Source organism: Pygocentrus nattereri, chromosome 1, assembly GCF_015220715.1.
Source record: "Pygocentrus nattereri isolate fPygNat1 chromosome 1, fPygNat1.pri, whole genome shotgun sequence".
Classification (NCBI taxonomy): domain Eukaryota; kingdom Metazoa; phylum Chordata; class Actinopteri; order Characiformes; family Serrasalmidae; genus Pygocentrus; species Pygocentrus nattereri.
Genome location: NC_051211.1, coordinates 53,281,967 through 53,303,703, shown reverse-complemented (window position 1 = coordinate 53,303,703; position 21,737 = coordinate 53,281,967). Strand labels below are relative to the sequence as shown.

Sequence of the window (21,737 nt, the reverse complement as noted above, 5' to 3'; positions counted from 1 at the left end):
GGGGGGGCTGACTGTAGGGGGGTAGTCTCGGTTGCTGCCCTGGTGCTGGAGCTCCACTCACTCCTGTCTCTCTCTGTGGATCTTCATCCTCACTGTCTGTGAAACTTGTGTAGACGACCCTGCCTGAGGTTCTCCTTCACCACAGACAGACGGTTTCCTCCGAGTCTGTCTGGCTCTTTATTCTAGACAAACACGCTTTCCTGCTCAGCCGTTTCAGACGTTTCTTAGGCTACGTTTACACAGCAGGTAAAAGAGGCCCAAATCCGACACAGTGACACAGATGTGTGTCTGCGTGTCAGTGTGAACAGATAAACACACTGAATCCGACATTTTCAATTCTGATTTGAGACGCTTTTATACGTGGGACTGAAATCTGATGCGTATCCGATCTGCGGCGATGCGACTCAGTCTGAACAGCCAGATCGGAATTGATGAGACTTTTACGCCAGTCCAGCTCGACATTCGTCATCATTTTGCGCTGCTGAGATTCATTTAGGCTGATGTTTCTGTACCAAACAAATTGAGGAGACTCATCGCAGCCGCTCCGTGTCTGAAAAGGTTTCGAATAAACAGCCCTAAATTGAATTGTTATTAGCTATAGCCTTCGGATATTGGCACCCCACTTGTCAGACTAAATTGACAACCCTGAACATAATAATCAAAGATTATCCCATTCATTTGTCACATTAATGCAGAATGCACTCGTGTGTGTCTGTACTGAACACTTTACATCAGCTTCAAATGCTACATAGCCAGTCAGCTTTGAGAAGCAGAGCCATTTGTATTCTTAGAGTATTTCTATCAGATTTAGCCCAATCATTGGTTCGGCTGAGCAATAGAACTGATACGGCCCTAACAGTGAACCTCTATTTTGATATAAAGGAACATGTCACTGGGCCACAAGTGGTCCGTCTCCCATCTCAAAAATAAAGAAAGAGCCCCGTAACAACACCGCACAAAGAACAGTGCACAGCCTGCTCTGAAAGGGGCAAATTCCCATCACAAGTTCCCAATTGTCTCGCTCCTTCAGAAAGGCCCGGGCTCGAGTCAGATGTCAGCGGCCCTGGCCCTTTATCCCTATACGGGACGGTAAATTAGCGCGAGGAGGGCGTCCGAGAGGTATGCCAAACCCTGACACTCATGCACTGTTCTCCCGTCAGCAGGGCGGCGGTCAGTGTGGATTTATGACCGCTTGCTCCACACGTTCCATCTTTCAGCTAGTGGAGAGAATAGAAGTCGAGAAAGAGAGAGAGCAAGAGAATGGAGGGAGAACACGGGAGGCTGGGGCTCAGAGAGTCGTACAAGGGGCAGCCGCCACCATTTTTAGACCCCCTCATCCCGTTCTATTGTAAAGGACTGGCTGCTTTGAACTGTGGACTCAAACAGGACCAGCTCAAGTCTCCATCAAAAGAACCCTCCCTCTTCCCCTACCATCCAACCTGATTTTCATAAAGAAGAAAAGAGAGTAAAGCTCTCTCCCTGATATTTATGTCACGGTGGTGGTGGAGCTCCGTGCCGTGATGTAGCGCTGCGATATGTGATCTCTGTCTCTTTTGTGTTACCGATATGGTGGATGTCCAGTTAGGCTTGGCACAATCCACCCCTTGGTGTGTGGATGAAAGCTCAAATCCTCAACTCAAGACCAAGACATACAGGCCTACAATAGCACGGTGTGAGTTTTATGTATGTGTCTTAGTTTGTGGGCTAAAGAAACTTACCCCTCTGAGATGCGATTGGTGGAAGTACTGGCCAGTGGAAGGTGCTCCAATCAGAACAAGCCTCCACTGGAGAAGCAGGTGCCATTCTGGTTGTTGGGCTTGAAGCTTTGTCTATACTGGCTTGTCTCAGTGGAGGGTTTGGGCCATGGATTATATGGTCATACTTTGAGATGTCTGGAAAGCAGGTGGATGACGTTTCTGGGCTGTGAGAGGTGAGTGGTCTGGAAAAAGAACATTCAGGAGATATCGGTGGGGTGCAGGAGGCCAAGGCTGAGCCTATGAATGAGCTGAAGCGAAGCTCGGACAGGGAGGAAGAGCAGGCCTCTAGGTCATTGCTGTTTTCATCATTGCCTTTATCTCCAACATCGCCATCATTGTCAGTGTCAGCATCACTCAGGTTCACTGCCAACAACAGAGACAACCAAAATATTATTTAAGGAACATTATTTCAAAGTGACCTTCACAAATCTAAGGTCCATTACTACAGCCCCATAAGTTAGGCCTAGGCTAGTAATTAGATCTACTCTGGCAAATCTGCTGAGGTATTTCATGAAAGAGAGTTTCTTAAATAGCCAGATAACTTATGTCCTTGATCAAGATTGTCCAGTAGGTAAAATCCCCCTCTGCTCACACCTCCATGGACCAAGGGTTACTGAGTTTCTTTGGACAAAGCCAATGATGCCTCATCAGCAGAGGCTGGTGTAAATGTTCCCTCAAAGGTTCAGCAGTGGTTTTAAGGCCTGATTGTGAACCTTAAATCAGCTTTTCCAGGTGAAAAGTTTGTATTTGTACCTTTTCATAACCGAATGTTTTAAATCAGAACATTAAAAACAAAAAGCCTGGAGACGAGACGGGGTGTGTGGGTCAGTACAGCTTAGAAAATGTAATTTCAGTGGATTATGGTTATGTTCCTTGACTAAAGGTGCTGAGTTGAACCTTTGAGGGTCCCACCCCAGTGACAAAAGGGGCACTGCCCCAGTGATAGTTTGTTAGTACCTTCATTTCTGAGAGTGTACGATAGAGCTGAACTTGCCTGACAATGGTAAGGTCTAGAAGATATACCTGAGTGTGCACTGGAAAGGGTGCTGCTTAGGTCAGTTCTAAAGCTGAACTGACTGGATGCAGGACGACTGAAGTCAGAAAGAGAACTCAGAGTCCTCGGGGTTGCTGGGGGTTCAGGAGTCATTGTCAGTGGGGTCACCATTTCACCTTCAGGCTCTTCATAGTCCTCACAGTCAAGATGGGGAGAGGAAAGTCCTGCCAAAGGAACTTCAGTGTCTTTTTCATGCCTTGTAGGGGTAGATGGGCTAGAAGAGACATACAGGGACTCTTCTAGGTTTGTCCCTGAATGGGCAGGTGGTGTTGGGCAGAAGGGAGGGTCTGGAGAGGCTACGCTTGGGTTGGGAGATGCTGGAACGCTGGGAAGTGCCTCAGTGAAGTGCCTCCTAGTGTAATCGCTCAGGCACTGCAAGCGTCTCTGGGTTTCTGAGGAGAGAGAACAAAATGAACGTGATGAACGAAGATTGGGACCCTAAAGTGAACACGCAAGATTATAGAGATATTTTCTGTCCAAAAACGAGCTTCAAAAGCTGCTAAATTTGGAATAAAAACAAGTGTTAGTGCACAGTTAGAAAGTGGAGAGGAATACAGCAAGTATTAGACCCCAGTCTCCAGCTGTCTCATGTTGAGATGGACCACTTGACCGTCCCACAAGCTGTCCGGCACAAGACATCAAGTACACGCACACACATACACGCACTCACACAGCCTTAATGAAAGGCATTGTTGAGCATGCACAAAGAGAGGTCCTGAATAATTAACACGGGGGTCCTTGGCGAGGGTCAGGCAGAAAGTGTATTCATCATCATTTCCAGCTAAAAGGGAGAGGGACGAGGCTGAGGCCATGCAGTCCCATGCATGACAGTGACATTTCTCTTCCCCTCTCTGCTGAGCCACAGAGCAAACAACCTTTTGCCTGCTGGGAGCTTCTACTTTCTACCACATGCCCCGGACTCCCCTCTACCGCCACCCCCCTCTGTCCTAAACTCTGCCCCTTTCTAGGAGCAGCTGTCTGGTTCCCAACTCAGTATGCAGAGGCTCTAAGATATGGTAATGACCACTTGGGATCACTATATGAAGGAACTCGCTCTCATAATTGGGTTCAGACATCCCATCTGACTAATTAATGGAGAGAGCAACTGAGAGGGCAAACAAACGAGCACAACACGTTTTGTCTCAGTGACTTTCGTTGGCAGGTCCTGCCGCGATGTCCTGTATCTTTAGACGTCCTGATACAACAGTAACGTGGTTATAAAAGAGCTTTTTTTTTTCTTTGTCTAGGCTTTGTGAAAGACCTCCACGTTAACAGCCATTGACACTTTTTCTTGGTGTATGTCCTTTTTTATTGCCACTCTCTGGGTTGCTTTCCCTCCCTGGCCAGTCTTAAAGTTGACCAGTGCATTCTGAAACACTCTAACTCTCTTTCCACACTGCGTCTCTGTTTCAGACTGATGGCCAGCATCCCTCCCCTGGGTGTACCGCCAGCCTTTGTAGAGCAGCCAGTCCCTAGCAGTTCAGACAAAGCACACTTGTTCCAGCCAGGCTGTGTCAGTGAAGAGTCAGAGCAGAGAGAGAGGAATGGATAGATGGATGGAGGGGTAGATGGATAGATGGATGGATGTAGCCCACATTTCTGTACTGCTCTGCTCACAATACCCTCGCCTTCTCCATCTGTCACAGTCACGCTCACCACCAATGGAGTGGGCATGTGTATGTGAACGACATGTGTCATAGCGCCCTGTTACACAGCCCCACCCCCCCCGCCACACCATCCGCCACCCTCCCTCACACACACACTAAATACACACACACACACACACACACACACTCTCTCTCTCTCTCCTTGGGGAGCTGCCTGCAGGTCGGGGTCGATTGTGAGGGCCTCCGAGCACCATATGGCTGTATAATTAGTTTTGTCCTGCCGTGTACAGCAATGCCCCGGTCTCTGCTCCCCCGAGCCTGCACTCAAACACAGCCAGGCCTGTGCAAATGCCTTTACATCATGGCATCATCACTGAAACAGGTGGCAGGTCCTCAACATCAGCAAAGGTTTACACAAACATATGCATACGTGTAGGCTTACAGTCAAATGCTAAAGGTTTGGATACTCCTGACCATGCTGTATTTACATCCAGGTCACATTCCATGCTTTGTTGATTGTCTAAGTGAAAGTAAATTAACAGATGCAATTTTATGGCTGTTTTTGCAAATTGTAGAGCGCAGTTCCTATTTATTTGCTGAGTAGGCCAAATTTTCCCCAATATGTTGAATTCCACAAATAAACAGTGGTTGTGCATTCAAATGTGCAGGAGTGTGATCTCTGTAGACGACGCGTTCACTTATTTACACTTACATCAACAAAACATGGAATTTGGCTGGGGTGCTCAAACTTTTGCATATGCCTGTATACACAATGCATGGCAGCTTAAAGAACCCTATATTATCTTGAAAATCTTTGAATGATCAGTATGGGTGCACCAGAATTTCGGCTGATGGAACATTCTGGCCTAAAACGTTCAAATGTGGGACTTTTGGTTTTCAGCTGAAAGAGTAAAAGGCTGAATATTTTGGCCAAAAAAAATTTCTATGAATATCATCACCAGCTGAGGTGGTTCGGGCATCTGCTTAGGATGCCTCCTGGACGCCTCCCTTGGGAGGTGTCACAGGCAAGTCCACCTGGGAGGAGACCCCGGGGAAGACCCAGGACACGCTGGCGTGACTATATCGCCCAGCTGGCCTGGGAGCGCCTCGGAATCCCCCTTGGAGAGCTGGTGGAAGTGGCTGGGGAAAGGGGGGTCTGGGCTTCATTGCTTAGGATGCTGCCCCCGCAACCCGAACCCCGGAGAAGCGGAAGATAATGGATGGATGGATGGATGGATGGATGGATGGATGGATGGATGGATGGATGGATGGATGGATGGATGGATCATGTCTATGAGCATCTATAAATGCATTCATAATATGTTATAATGCATTCATAAGGCATTATAAACAAGGCTATCGAAATTCATGAAAAGGAATTACACTACATCGCCATGTTCATTATGCATTATGAATAGTTAACATAATGCATTTTAGGTAGTGTTAATAACATGTTATGTTGTCAGTCCCAACTTGCAGAGTGGGACTGTGTTCTTAGGGTGGGCCCAACCCCAAAAGCAGCCCCAAACAAGCTGCCCAGTCCAGAGTTATTACTACTGTGTGCTTTTCTTAACCAGTGCTCTCACTTTAAATATTACTGCATGTAAACATTATATCACAGTAATTTGTTCCCTCTCTGGTTCTAACTTTAACCACTAGAATCCTTCACTGTGTAAAATCACTACATTAAACTACAGTAATACTAATTTCAGCTTCCAAGCTATTGAATATGCAATGTTAACTTATGGCCAAGCTAACGGTGGTGTACATTTAACGTTCCCAGGTTGGGTAAAACACTACTGATGACACCACTAGGTCCAAATCTGACATTTAAATCTTGTAATCTGATTTACTTTGAATGTTGCAGAGTTTAATACTGGAGGAGCCTTTAGTGCAGTGCACCTCACTTTACTTAGAGTAGCTCTTATAACATGTTATTAACTGTCACGATTGGCCCCTCCCAGCCCTGTCCATGTGTTCGTGTTGTGTTTTGGTTTAGCCCATGTGTTTTTGTTTTGGTTTCCTAGTCTGGCCCCTTGTTTTGGTTACTCTGCCCCAATTGTCTCCACCTGTGTTTCCACCTGTCCCTCATTTACCCTTGTATTTAAGCCCTGTGTTTTCCCCCATCTGGTCACTGGTCTTTGATTGATATGTTTGAATTGTTTGGTTGTATGCTCGTGCTTTATGAATGCATTATAACATATTATGAATGTGCTCACAGGTTCTTATAGAACTGGTATTCTTAGAAAGTGTTACCAATTGTTTCTTTTTGAATGGTCATACATTTAGCCGTTCTGAAAATGGTTCCACATAGCATGAAAAAGGGCTCTGTTGTTGTTACAAGGTCAAGCCTGAAACAATAGAAGGACCCCTTTAGGTACTATATAAAACCTTAAAGAACACACTCTCCGCCAATCGGAAGAACCATTTCACCCTGCAAAGAACTATTTAAGCATGTAGGTTCTATATAGAGCCACTGTCTTTATGAAATAACCCTTGAAGAACCATCTGTTTTAAGAATGAATGAAAATGAGAAATAGTGATTAAAAAATGTGGAAAATATAGTTTCATGCATGGCTAAAAAAAAATGGAATGTATTGCCTGTGATGACCATTAGTTCTCTGTTAATGCGGATGTTGTACGCAACAACATGCACCCACCTATTAAACAGAATAGGTTACAGTATAACATTTACTGTAATACCTTTAAATTTGTTTTATGTAAACTGTTTTAATTATTTTCAGCTGTTTTACCTTATTGAATGTAAACTTTATGAATAATAAAAGCATTTTTATTCTACACCTTTAAAAAGATGGTGCTTCAAGGGTTTTTTTTTAGTACAGAAAATGGTTCTATATAGAACCATCAACACTCAAAGAATGCTTTGCATGCTTAAAGGATTCTTCTCATCATGGAAAGGTTCTTCAGACTGATGGAGCCTATGCTTCAATTGTTCTATACAGAGCATTTTCGTAAATGGTTCTATGCAGCACCAAAAATGGTTCCTCTATTGTTACGGTTCAAGCTTGTAATAGTAGAAAAACCCTTTTGGGTGCTACATAGAAGCATATACAAGACATTGTCCTTCTGAAGAGCCCCTTCTTGATGCAAAGAGCCCTTTTAATCATGCATGGAGTTCTTTAAGTGTTGATGATTCTATATAGAACCATTTCCTTGAAGAACCATCTTTCTAAGAGTAATAAAACATCAAATTAAATAAACAAACAAAACAAATGGAAAAAAAAAACAACAAACTGGTGATACACCAAACTGAAACATCTGGACCAAAATAGAATGTCAAGAGACACTCAGCTGAAACCGAAACTGAAAACCTTAAAAAAAGGGTTCTAAATATGCTTGAGTGCCTCCACTATACTGATGGAAAACACCTCTTTTTTAATACGCAAGGCTCACGGATGTGGATATAGTAACAGGTTTCATGAGATGTCAAAATGTCTATTAGTTACTCAAGGTTATTGACGAGATTTCCATTAAAGAATCTCATTAAATTAATTAATGCTAAAGGCGTATAAGTTAAAGGAACATAATATCTAAAACATAACATGTAATATATTCCAGACAGAAAGCATATATCAGTCTGACTTGATAAGGTCAGCACCCCATTGATTGTTTGCCACTGCTGGTCCACCCTCAGACCACTCAGATTACTGTCCTGCATATAAGCGCCAGCTAGTTTTCAATCTTCTCAAAAATATTAAAAATATGCAGTGACTTTTATTTTAGAAAATAAACGAATTAAATATTGTTTGCAATATATTGTGCTCCACTTGAATATTATATTTTATTGCAATGCACTGTTTGTTGTGTTGTATTGTATTGTATTGTATTGTAATGTATTATATTGTATTGTATTGTATTGTATTGTATTGTAGTGTATTGTATTGTATTGTATTGTAGTGTATTGTATTGTATTGTATTGTAGTGTATTATATTGTATTGTATTGTAGTGTATTATATTGTATTTATTGTATTGTATTGTATTGTATTGTAGTGTATTGTATTGTATTGTATTGTATTGTAGTGTATTATATTGTATTGTATTGTATTGTATTGTTGTGTATTGTAGTGTATTATATTGTATTTATTGTATTGTATTGTATTGTATTGTATTGTATTGTAGTGTATTGTATTGTATTGTATTGTAGTGCATTGTATTGTATTGTATTGTAGTGTATTATATTGTATTTATTGTATTGTATTGTATTGTATTGTAGTGTATTATATTGTATTGTATTGTATTGTATTGTATTGTAGTGTATTGTATTGTATTGTATTGTAGTGTATTGTATTGTATTGTATTGTATTGTAGTGTATTATATTGTATTGTATTGTAGTGTATTATATTGTATTTATTGTATTGTATTGTATTGTAGTGTATTGTAGTGTATTATATTGTATTGTATTGTATTGTATTGTATTGTATTGTAAAAAACGCTGAGCATAGCGCCAGTGGACCACCAGCTCTGCCGCCAGCGGGTGGTCCAGTGTTCCACCGTCCTCTTGCCCTCAGGTATGTAAATCACACTGACGTGGCTTTGGAAACTCCCGTTTACAGTAACCAGTTTCAAAATGAGCCCTCAGGTTTTTTAGTTACTCTGCATTATTCACTTGATTTCCATTGAAGAATCTCATCAAATTAATTAACCCTTTAATGTCCTCACCAGTGAAACAGCAATGGAGTTTTTTTTGGACTTTTTATTTGTTTTTGAGCAATAATAAAATCGATTGGTGTTTTTTGGGTTTTTTTTTTTTTTCGTTTTTTTACACCTGAAATTTTTTGTAAATATTCACGTCTACCAAGTGGTTGAGATGGCAATTTGTGGCATATATAGTGACTCAATATGTGCATTAAAGGGTCAAAGACTGCACAAAGCTGCAGTGGCCCACGCTTGAGTGTTCAAACTCAAACTCTTTGAACGTGTCTGTGCTGACCGTTACAGGACAGCAAAGAAAACAAACAGTTAATTTTCCATTTTCAACATCATTCAAACGATTTAAGTGTTATTTTTTGACACTACATTGTAGACCTTTTTAACGTTTGACTTTATTAGTACTTTAATTAGTAGTTTTAATTTAATGTACTTTAGTAGGCCAACTTTTTTCCCATTTTTCTGCCATTTTCAACCATTTTTGGACCAAACGCTGACCCCTATGTGCTTCATTATACTGTATCCCCTGTCAGTGTGTAATGATAATACAGTCCAATTAAACTGAACTGAATTGAAAAGATTAACACCACTTTGAGAAATAAGAACACGTTTTCCATAAAACATGAGCTGAAACTCTTTATACCCACAGCTGTTACAAGAGGCCGTACACCAGTTTGGAATGAGACTTTTAATATGATGGCTAACCTCTCGAGAAGAATTAACTAACAAGTCGTCTCTAACAAGCTTCATCCAAGTAAACACGACGCTTCAAATCGATTCAGACTCCAACTGTGTTGAGTGAAGAGTCTTGCAGCTCACCGGTCCTAGTTACTGCTCTTGGTGCACTGACGGGCTTCCCTTTGTGCAGTAGCTGAGGGAGTCTTGGTTGGGGTAGCCTGCTCAGGAAACATGGGGGCCTGGCTGGTCCAGGATGGGCCCTCATATGAGCCTCAAACCGTGAACACGGGGGCGGAGGTCCCTGCTTGTGGAGGACGTCCTGTAGAAAACAGCAAGGATACTTCAGAACATCTTCTGTCATGAAATAAACAGTTTGAGCTGATTGTTCACGCTGTGGAAGAGAAGACGCTGAAATCTGAACATCTCACTTTAGTGCCCTCTTGTGTTGACTGGGTGGTCTTGGAGGTGGGATTTCTTTTGCATCTATCCTGCAAAAGGCTTGGTATCCATCTTTTCATCAAAGCAACAAAATATGAAAAATATCTTCATGAACAACTTTAAATATTAAATGCATCTTAAAATACTCTTTGTCTGTTTTTATAATATTTTGATCTTTATAATAGTTTGATCCAAAGTTATTGGAAAAGAGAAATAAATAATCAGTCAACCTTCGTTTCGTATCAGAAGTCCCTGAGACCCTCTTTTACAACGTAGGCGAGCAGGTTGAACAGGGAGCGAAAACGTTTCAAATGAAATTTAACCAATTAAGAGAAATCAGAGTAAGAAAACTAAATGAACAGAGTAAAATTAGTAAAGAAAGGAGAATAAACGTAGGCCCAAAGAGGAAATAGTGATAAAATGTGTCATGAAAACAACTAAAAGAGGTCAAATAACCTACAAAGATAACAGACCACATCAAACAAAAAGGTTAGATAGTAAAATAACTAGGATCAGAGCTTTATTGTCCTGTAATATATTCCAGTTTGCTGGTTCACTGTGACAGCAGAATGTCCCAGCACAGTAAAAACACTAGAACCTGACGTGATCCACTTACTGAAGGGAGTCTGATAAACTCAGAAATGAACTGAGTCAGTTCCCCTCTCATCACTGGGGTGGGACCCTCAAAGCTCCATCTCAGCACCTTCAGTCAGGGAACATAACTGAACCATAATCCACTGAAATGATCTGTTCTAAGCTGCACTGACTCCACACACCCCGCCTCGCCTCGCCTCCAGGCTTTTACTCTACTGCTCTGATTTAAAACATTCGGTTATGAAAAGGAACAAATACCAACTTTTCACCTGGAGAAACTGATTTAAGCTTCACAATCAGACCTTAGAACCACCGTAGAACCTCCAAGGGAACATTTACGCTGTTTGTACCTTGATGAAGGTAAAATGTACCTGCACAGAACCTTCATTTCTCACAGTGTAGAGATCATAGATGTGACATAAGGCGACATAAATGACAATAATACATGTTATTTCAATCAGAAAAGATGGTTATTTAGTAAAGCAATGGTTCTATTTAGAACCAAGAATTCTATATAGAACCATTTGCATGATTAGTTGATTCTTTACGTGGTGAAAAGGTTCTTCAGGTTAATGGAGTCATAATATGTGTCATATAGGGTTCTGTACAGCACCATGGGGTTCTGCTATTGTTTCCAAGCTTGACAGCACACTTAAAAAGGTTTTTCAAGAGTTCTTTACCAAAGGGAATTGGTCTGTTTAGAACCATAGAGTTCTATATAGAGTTCTTTTATGGCTAGATGGTTCTTTGCATGGTGAAAAGGTTCTCCAGTTGAGTGGAGAATGTGTTGTATAGGGTCCTATATAGACCTTTTTTTAATGGTTCTATATAGCACCAAAAAGGGGTCTGCTTTTATATACGAGACTGAGAACATGTTTATAAAACGTGGTTCTCCATTGGTTCTTTACTAAAAGCAAGAACCATGAGTTCTATATAATAGAATGCAATCTAATGTGTTGTATATGGTTCTATACGGAACCAAAAAGTGTTCTGCTGTTTTATACAAGCTTGACAACAAATTCTCTAATCTGAACAGTTCCACCGTGCAAAGAACCATTTAGTGGTTTTGATAGAGTTCATGTCTCTTAATGGAACCATTCTCCTTGCTAAAGAACCCTTGAGGAACCATGTAGTAGTGAGGGGCTTCCCTTAAACACACAGACACATTACGTCGTTCTTGGCTGCGAGGATCGCTGAGCCATTCATCCTCGAAAGCTAATTAAAGCGAGCCTGAGGCACCCACTCAGAGCCGCTGGTCGGAGGAGATGAAAGGCATCGGTCAATATTGGTCCTGAAGAATGATGATGAGCGCCGCTGCCGGCCAGCCTGCAAACACACGCGGCCCTGGACCGGCTCCCGCCTACTCTGCCCTTTACTCGCCAAACAGAGCAGCGCAGGCCTTCATTCAGCCTCCTGTGATTCACGCACACTCAGACAAACACACTCTGTTATGCTTTTCACTCCCTCTCTCCCTCTTTTTTCTTCTTCTCTCCACTTTCTCTTCCCTGCCCAGATGTTTCAGCTGCTTTCAGCTGGTCTCCTTTGTTTTGTGAAAGCAGACAGGTGCCCTGCTGCCTGTTACCTGTCACAAAACAGGCTCCAACTCGTCTAACACCACAAGGCAATGTCACCCCCCCCCCCCCCCACTCAGCACACACAGCAGACACGTGTCTCGGTGTCTTTATCCTTTATGAATTGTCTGACAGTAATTTGCTCAGCAAATATGGTCAGGGCAAGCTTAGCTCACTGCACCTTGAGTGCTGTGCACCCTTATTCTCTCCGTAACTCTCCATCTGCCTCTCTCTCTCTCTCTCTCTCTCTCTCTCAATCACTCTTTATTTCTTTGTCTCTTTACTTTTGCTCTTCTTTTAAAGTGGAATCCCACCAATGTTTTCCAAAATGTCTGTATAGTTCAACCACGGAGATGCAGAGTCATTCGGAGGGGTTTGGTGTGAAATGGCTCAGATGTCTTTACAGTGGTGGTGATGGGAACCAGGCGTCGCCACGACTACAACACAGCTATAGACACTTTATTCACCATCCAGAACCACCAGAGAACCCACACGAGTCTTCTGAGTTTTATATAGAAATGCATCAATCAGGCACAACATTCTGACCACCTCCTTGTTTCTACACTCACTGTCCAGTTTATCAGCTCCACTTACTGTATAGCTGCACTCTGTAGTTCTACAGTTACAGACTGTAGTCCATCTGTTTCTCTGATACTCTGTTACCCTGTTCTTCAGTGGTCAGGACCCCCATGGACCCTCACAGAGCAGGTACTATTTGGGTGGTGGGTCATTCTCAGCACTGCAGTAACACTGACGTGGTGGTGGTGGTGTGTTAGTGTGTGATGTGCTGGTAGGAGTGGATCAGACACAGCAGTGCTGCTGCTAACTAATAGATGGACTACAGTCTGTAACTGTAGAGCTACAAAGTGCAGCTATAGAGTATAATAAGCCCTTAGCTGTCTGAATTCGGCTCTGAATGTGCACTGAGGGAGCTCAGTGCGTCCAATAATAAATGCAGCATGGAGCTTCCTTTGTTTTGTGATAGAAAACCGGGTTGCACACCGAATGTTCCAGTTTCACGTGCTGATCCATTTTACTGTCCAACATGGACACGCGTTGTGTTGTCACTACTCCAGGGGAAGATTTAAGGGGAATTAAAGTGGACAAAGGCAGCCTTTGAATATATCACCGATAATACACCAGGCAAGACGGGTTAAGCCTGTTAGATCTGGAGGTTTTGTTTTGGAGATGTTCATCAGACAAGTGTGCCTGGTCTTCTGCTACAACCACAGTTCAAAACACTGGTGACAAGTACAAAACAGGTCAGAGAGGAGTGAGAGAATTTCTACAAAATTCTGAAAGTTTCTCTAGAGAAGCTTACAGAGGCAGAACTGTTCACAGTGGTGGTGATAGGAACCAGACGTCCACCTCTAAAAGCTCCCCGGCAGAAGGTTATTGAATGAAGCGATTATGAATATGTTGCCTGATGCCTGAGACACATTTTGTTCTTTTTTCTTTTCGTTTGTTAGATTTTTTTTTTGTGAACAGAAATTTTGAAAAATCGGTGGAATTCCCCTTTAAGACTTTTGTGTAGGTTTAAATATCAATAACGGTCATAGAACCTAGTTCATTCACATGGCCACGTCAAATCGCTCTACATCCTGTAGAATTAAACAGGCTTTGTTTGTTTGTTTGTTTGTTTTGTTTTTCTTTTTTTATACAGTTGCTGCAAAAGTTTTGGCACCCCTGGTCAAATTCCACGTTTTGTTGACGTTCTAAGTGAAAGTAAGTGAACTCATCTTCTACGCAGAAAACACACATCTGCACATTTTTACACACACTTACTGTGCATTTGCTGAATTTAACACAGCGGGGAAAAGAATAAAACATAAACCGTGGCCTGTGCAAAAGTATTGGCACACTTTAGAATTAATTTTTTTTTTTCAATATATTAAACTAATGAAATAAATAGAAATTGTACAGTAAAATATTATATTTAAGCATTCCTTGTAGAGAGTTTATTAACGTATTGTATTTTCACTTAGAAAATCAACACAGCATGCAGGTTGACTGGGGTTCAAGCTTTTGCATGTGACTGGAATCGCCTCTAAAGGCTGCCTCATGAGAGTCATTACATGACGTGTTTATGAATATGCTGCCTGATCTCCGAGACATCGTTTTACGTTTGATTTGAGAGATGCTTTTGGCCTAAAATTCATTTGTGAGCAGAAATTTTGAAAAATCTATGGGATTCCCCTTCCCATTCTTCCGGCCTCCGTTGTCTGTTTACCCTGTGTTCATTTTTTGTTACGTCTGTTCCTCCTGTTCTCCGTGTTGGCTCATTGACCTGAACTGTCTTGACCCTGAATATGGATTTGCCCATAATAAATCTCGCATATCTCTGCATATGCGTCCGACTCATCATCGCTCCCAAACGTTACACTCTGATACTTTGTTAGCCCCCTTTTACCCTGTTCTTTAGTGGTCAGGACCCCCATGGATCCTCACAGAGCAGGTACTATGTGGGTGGTGGATCAATGAATCAACCTATTACCTTTGTTATCACCAGAGCACGGTCAGAGGTTGGGATGAGTTTGGCAATGAGAACTGCTGGGGGTGCACCGTGAGCCGATCCCTAGGCTGTTGATTCTGCTTTCGGATCAGAACCGTACCGCCACTATACAACACGTACTCCACATATTTATGTTCTGTTACAGAACGATCCTGTTTGTCCTTTAAAATCTATGAATACGGTCTTTATATATCAAAACAAATGCAATGACAACATCAACCCCTTAAAACCCAAGGCTGATTATTCAGTAACCACAGGGACTCCAATGGAAATTGTTTGCGCTATTCTTTGGTTGTAGAAGAGTGCAATAAAACGTTGGGCCTGCTGGTGGTCCCTGGCCATTTTGGGGGTTATGTAGCCATGTTATTAGAGAAGAGTTGATAAAGAGGCCCCTTTTTTGCAACAGTGTTAAAGGGTTAACAACAGGAAACATTCATTAGGAGAGATCATTTGAGTCCTTCCAGAGCAGGGACTCCATATCCTAACCTTGAAGCGTCTTAGGCCACTTGTATGACACTGCCTTTGGCCCTCAGGCCTGTACGCTGGCTGTGTGGGCTTCTAAGGGGCCTCAAGGGTCCCTGCAGGAAACGGCATGACCTCCTGGCGTCAGGCAGCAGGCCGTCGCACAAAACCATGCATACACACAAACACACATGCCTTAATGTCATTACGGAGCTGCGTTCGTGCCGGCCTGCCTTCTGACGGAGATACGGACCAGCACGCACACATGAATGCAGGGAGTCCATTAAGCCAGAACCCCAGATGGCCCCAGCCTGCATGCATCCTGGACCCCCTTCCCCAACACACTTTTAATGCTGCTGACTCTGTATGAACCCTCTGGCAGGGGGCGGAGGGGTAAAGCGCAGGCCAAACAGAAGCGTGTCTCTGTCTCCGCGTCTGCAGGCGAACAGAGGATTCCTCTCAAAGCGGCCTGACGTCCACAAAAGCCAGGCTTAGCGCTAACAAGGTTAAACCCGGCTGAAAAAGAGTGACTTTTTCAATCAGCCAGATTTGTGTTTCTGCCTGCGCCGTAATTAGCTTTTCCGCGGGGTGGGGGTGGAGGTGGTGGTAGTGGTTGGAGGGGGGGGGGGTCCCAGGGAGAAAGGAGGAAAGGAGAAGAGAGAGGAGGAGATGCAGGGGCGAGAGAAAGAGAGAGAGAGAGAGAGAGAGGGAGATGACAGTGGGGAGCATTGTAGCGCCGCTGGGTTTGGGAGGAGTAAATCTGATTAGCCGCTCGTGTCAGAAGCCGGCCCTCAGATGCAGCTTAGCATTCATGGCAACTTTCTACTTTCAGCCCCGCCAGACAATGAGGCCAATTTTTCCCCCCGTGCGGCCCCTCTCTCTCTCTCTCTCTCTCTCTCTCTTTCTCTCTATCAGCACTCATCCCGGGACGACGCTCCCAGGAGCAGTGCCCATGGACGCTACTGTAGAAAACAGAGTTAGTTACAAATCCATCAGGGCCTCTGAACAGGACAATGCAGCATTTGGCTCTCGCTGGACATTCACTTGCCTCCACATCACACGCTGCTGCAGCTGGCATTTAGAAGAGACTAATGCAGGCCTACAGTAGTCAACCAAACTGCATCATAACTCACACTGCGAGCCGTACTGTTTGTCTGCCTCGCTGGTGTGTTTGCCCACCTGTCCGTTATAGTTTCGGTGGACCATACCAAGCGCCCTATTGGCTCCCCGGCCCTTAGCAATGTCCTCAAAACGCCCCGCTGCCTCCTTGGGGACGGTCACTGTGGAGACGGCAAAGTATGACGAGAACTAGGTGGGTCAAAAGGCTCTTGTGACAGACTAGAGTTAGTCCTGCTAAAGATCACGATGAGCTTGAATTTTAGTGCTCAGGGTCACCAGCAGACGGTCAGTGGGGTGACTCAGAGGACACATTTAGCCACAGAAGAGTGTTTGGCTGTATGTGTTTGTGTTCATTGTGTATGTGTGTGGCATTTCGAGGATGTAAAAGAGCTGTAAGGAGCTGGGAGAATCTTTGTCCTTCTCTTCGCTGTTTGTTTAACCAGAGGCCAAGACAGGAAGCCAGCCCACACAACTCCGTAGTAGCCATGACGACCGCTCTGTTGACTGTTTCACATTTAGCCTCCAGCTCTTTCTGGAGGAAGAGACTGACAAGGACGGGGACAATTTGTCTGTCTGTCTGTATATTTAGCCCCTTCAACTCTAAGCTTAGTATTTGGGCATTCATCTTAATAATTATTACTAAGGCCCAGTCCCTTTTCTCATTTTTACCCCTACCCCTTGTTTTCCAGTGTCACCTTGCCCCTTGGAACTGAGTTATAAGGGGTGGTGGTTGAAATCATCCTCTGTGAAATGGGACAAACCTCAAATAAAGAAGAGCATCACTTCATTATCAGCTACCAGCGCCGCTCTGCAGGCGACCCTGCCCGTCTGCAGGGACAGCAGAGGAGGGGAAAGTTCAGCTCCTCACTGCTGGGCTTTAGTTACATTTAGGGATCATACGCCTTCAAAGAGGGGGGCAGTTATTTATTATCACCCCCCACTAATTCTTCAGCGATATGAGGCTGAAGTCAGAGATTCCCCAGATTCTTTTTCAAATAATCCTGTCCCACCTTAAATGGAGCAGCAGCTACATTCTGGCGCTTCAGACATCCGTACAGCGTATTTAAGGTGGAATGGGAAAGTTAGATAGCTAGCTACCAAGACATTAGCATGCTATTAGCGAGTTTTTGCTTGTTTTGAAGAAAAAGACCAGAATACGTTGAAATGTCATTAAGCTCAGATAATAAAGTGGTTATTATAATTTTTTACAGACATTTCTCACATTAGTGGGTTTCTTTGGTCTCTTGTTCAGCCAGTTTTTCTGTTTTTCTCATATTTCTCTGTTTGGAGTCTCTGAAAAACCTTCATTTGGAGGCCATGTAGCCCAAACACTTTGCCCAACCCCTCTATCTCAACAGCAATCGGGACTCCCTACCACGAGGCGTAAATGTGCAAAACGAGGGCTAAGGACTCAGTGGTAGGGATCAGGGGTGAAATGGGACTGGGCCTTAGTCACAGCTATAAATAAGGGTTGCCAAATTTCTGAAGTGAAAATCAGATTGGTGGAACTTTCCTCCTATGTTTCTTTTTGTTTGTTTGTTTGTTTTAAAACAGTTTGATTATGTTCGTGGCTTTTATTTTATCTGCTTTTACATTTCTCTTCACATTGTCTGTGATGAACTTTGGTGGTTAAACTCATTAAAGTGCTGTGCAAATACATTTTCCCCACTGTTGGTTCTGGCATTGTCAAAAAAAACCATGAGAGCAGAACCCGTTCTGTCTTCTGTAGGTTAACTGGTGCCTAAAACAGATCAAGATGCATTTTTATTTATTATTTATTTATTATTAGGGGGGCTGGAGGTTAGGGATCCAGCCTCGTGACCTGAAGGTCGCCGGTTCGATCCCCAGAGCCAACAGCACATGACTGAGGTGTCCTTGAGCAAGACACCTAACCCCCAACTGCTCCCCGGGAGCTGCGGATTGGGCTGCCCACCGCTCCGGGCAAGTGTGCTCACTGCCCCCTAGTGTGTGTGTGTGTGCTCACTAGAGTGTATGTGGTGTTTCACTTCACGGATGGGTTAAATGTGGAGGTGAAATTTCCCCGTTGTGGGACTAATAAGGGTCTCTTAATCTTATTTGCTTTTTTAGAAGCTGTAACTGAAAAAGTTTGGGTCCACTTCAATTTTATCCCCACAATGATACATCCTAACTTTGCCTACACACAGGCTGAGCCTCCATCTCCATAGTAAACACATTAAGTAGTATGATCAAAACAGCACTGGTGGTATCGTTGGTCTACTTTGACACTGTTTAGTAGAGTGCAAGTGGTTTGAGACGCATCCACAATACACACCCGCCTTGCAACTGAAAGCTTTAATACACTTGGTCACTATGAATGGTCTTATTTACACTAGAACAGGGTTTCTCAACCACTGGGTTGAGGACCACAAGTGGGCCGCAAAGCACCCCTTGGTCCTTGGATCTATACTGAAGGGTCCAGTGGCCCATACTGGGCACTTTGTCATATTAATCAGTGAAAAAATAATTGACTTAATAATAAAATAAAGAACTATATCATGCTTTCACACAGTTCACAGCATCAATACAAGTCCCACAATAGCAGCACACGAAGTTAGGCTATGTCAATTTTTTGCCCTTGGCCTCTAGAAACACCTGACCTTTCAGGTGTCTGCTTGCACTAATGCTGCTTTCTTGTGGGCCTACATGCTTTCTGGTGAAGAACAGGTGGGCTTTGAGGTGGAAAAGCTTGAGAAGCACTAGAATATGTGCACACATGAGAGAGAGACTCCACCCAGTCCCAAAAGGCACACTCGGGATTATGGTCTACGACTGACCACACACGGGAGGACCACACAACTGTGGGGTGTCCCGTTTCTCATTTTGGAGTTCAAAGAGGAGCTCACTACTGCCCCCTAGGAGCCCTTACTGTGGCATTCTGACTCATCAGTGGTCTATTATCCAGAGTTCCTCGAAAGGACCAATCAGAGTTGATGGTTTTGTGTGGTCAACACGGCACAGAGGAAGATATGAGTAAAAGATGTGAGTAAAAATGCATTTGTTTATCAATTTAACTGTAAACTGGATTCTGCGTGTACACTGAACTGAGCCACTGCATATTAGCTCATCAGGAACTATGAGTATGACCAATACGCTGGGCGTGGCACGTCGCACCAGTCTTCCCAAATACACACATCTAGACTTCAGGGTTTCCTGCCCTATAGGTCTGTGTGTTGTTGACATGACCAATGACTAATACTACTGGGTAACCAGGGACTAGGCTAGAGAAGTGAAGTGATATGGCGATAACTGCACTTGATTTACTTCAACAGAGTGCATTCAGAGTAAGGCGTGTCCAAAACCAGACACTTGGCAACCTTGCTGACAGGTCATTCTATAGAAACGTCCACTTTTCTATCTGTCTATAGGAGTCATTGGTGTTACTGATCGTCATTGGTGTTAAAAATAAAGGTCAAACCAGAGACGTTGAATTTTACAGAACGGCTGCTACAGAACATCAAACCACACGCTGTCCATCAGGGAACGTCCACTAAAATATGGAATTTAATCCATTTGTGTTTCTATTTTTTCCTCAGAATAAAGTCGGTCACACCAGTGACGTCAGCTAAAAGCTTCATATGAGATCATGAGCTGAATGAGAAGATCTCTGAGAACTGAGACACACAGTGGACTCACCATGAGCTTTTCTTCAAAGATCCTCAGAGAACAGGTCAAAGGAGTTCGAGTGACGTCATCGGTGTGACTTTTATTTCAAAATAAGAGTTTTTTTGTCACACAGTAACACCAGTGACACGACACCTGGGGAACTTCCATTATATATTTTATAATATTTACTTGGCTTTTGTTTCTTTATGTCATTTAAATCATATTTTTCATAGTCATGTGTAGATTATTGTAGTTAAAATTGCAGAAAAACATGTTTTTTATCTGAAAATACGGCCTCAGCCTTCACACACGACTGTGGGGACGAGCTCTTCTGTGGTGCTTGGAATTCTATACGATTGATTATAAACCAATATTGCTAAATTGAGGCTCAAGAAGGTGTAACTGTTAAAATAAGCTATTGTTTTATTTTAAAATACAAATAAATTGTAACCCTAACATGTTCTTGAAGTGCAATATATGTGTAAACACTAAGGACACATAAATGGAGACTTCTGAGAGCGATGAACTGAAGTGGCGTGGGGTTTAACAGGGTAAACAGTTCAGGCATGCAAGACCGCCATTTGGTTAGAACAGAGCACAAATACTGATGTAAAGCATGTTTGTCACTTGACTTGCTTCAGATACAACAATCACAATCTTACATTCAGTCGATGTATCTAATATGTCCCATTTTGACATGATAGTGCACTGATTATAAGATTATCTAGCTTATTTCTAGACACTTTTCACTTGTTTTGAGTCATTTTATTGAGTAAAATGATCTCACTATCGATACTGGCAGATCATTTTTCTGGTTACAAGCTCATTTATTAAAACAAGCAAAATTATCTGCCAGTATAGTGAGATCATTTTATGAAATAAAACGACTTAAAACAAGTAAAAACTAAAAAAACAAGGAAATAAGGAATAAGGCACACACACACACACACACACACACACACACACACACACACATTTTCTAAGCTGCTTCTCCCTCAGGGTCATGGGGGGTGCTGTAGCCTATCATTGGGCGGAAGGCAGGATAGAAATAAGGCAAATAATCTTAAATTAAGCTTACTACAATCGTAACAGGAGAAATACATTTACTGACTACGTTTAAGATCATTTTACTTTATTAAGATACCATTTTGTAATGTAAACATAATCGCTGTTAAAGTCCAGGAAAAACAGTAAAATATTAAAAATATTTGTATGATTCTAAACTAGAGTGTTATGTTAAACATCCAGTGGAGCTTGTATGAAAAATATAGGAAAGCAAATGTGATAAAACACGGCTTAAAAGCCACCAATCAGACCTATATGAGAACTGGGTAGGCGTGGCTAATGAGAGGCTTGACTGAGAGCTCTCTGTCCAACACGTCTAGCTCCGCCCCCAAACAGAACTAAAGTCATTATCCAGATTTTATGTGACGGCACCGGGACGGAAAAAGTCGTGCAGAAGGATGGACGGACGAAAAAACAGCTGGATGAAGAAATATGCGAAGAAATGAATGAACAGCTTGAACGAATGGATGGACGAAGTAACGTGTGAATGGAAGAATGGACAAGCAAACAGTGTTGGTGTTGGATAAACGAGTGAACGGGCAACAGGCAGGTGTTTTGGTTATACTGGGTTACCTTTAGCTTGCTA

At 42.9% G+C, this 21,737-nt stretch overlaps 1 protein-coding gene across 4 annotated transcripts in view; it reads right to left on the bottom strand.

Annotated features, from left to right (window-relative positions):
- LOC108435459 overlaps positions 1-21,737 on the bottom strand; it is a 116,533-nt gene that overhangs the window by 80,401 nt on the left and 14,395 nt on the right. For 3 of the 4 annotated variants that reach the window (XM_017711316.2, XM_017711318.2, XM_017711317.1), the window contains 2 exons: positions 2,781-3,203; positions 1,719-2,120 (listed from right to left, as the gene is read on the bottom strand). In XM_017711316.2, coding sequence (XP_017566805.1) covers positions 1,719-2,120; positions 2,781-3,203 — 825 coding nt within the window. Of the gene's footprint in view, positions 1-1,718; positions 2,121-2,780; positions 3,204-9,907; positions 10,086-21,737 lie in introns of all 4 variants that reach the window. The other variant, XM_017711315.1, reaches the window with a different exon arrangement.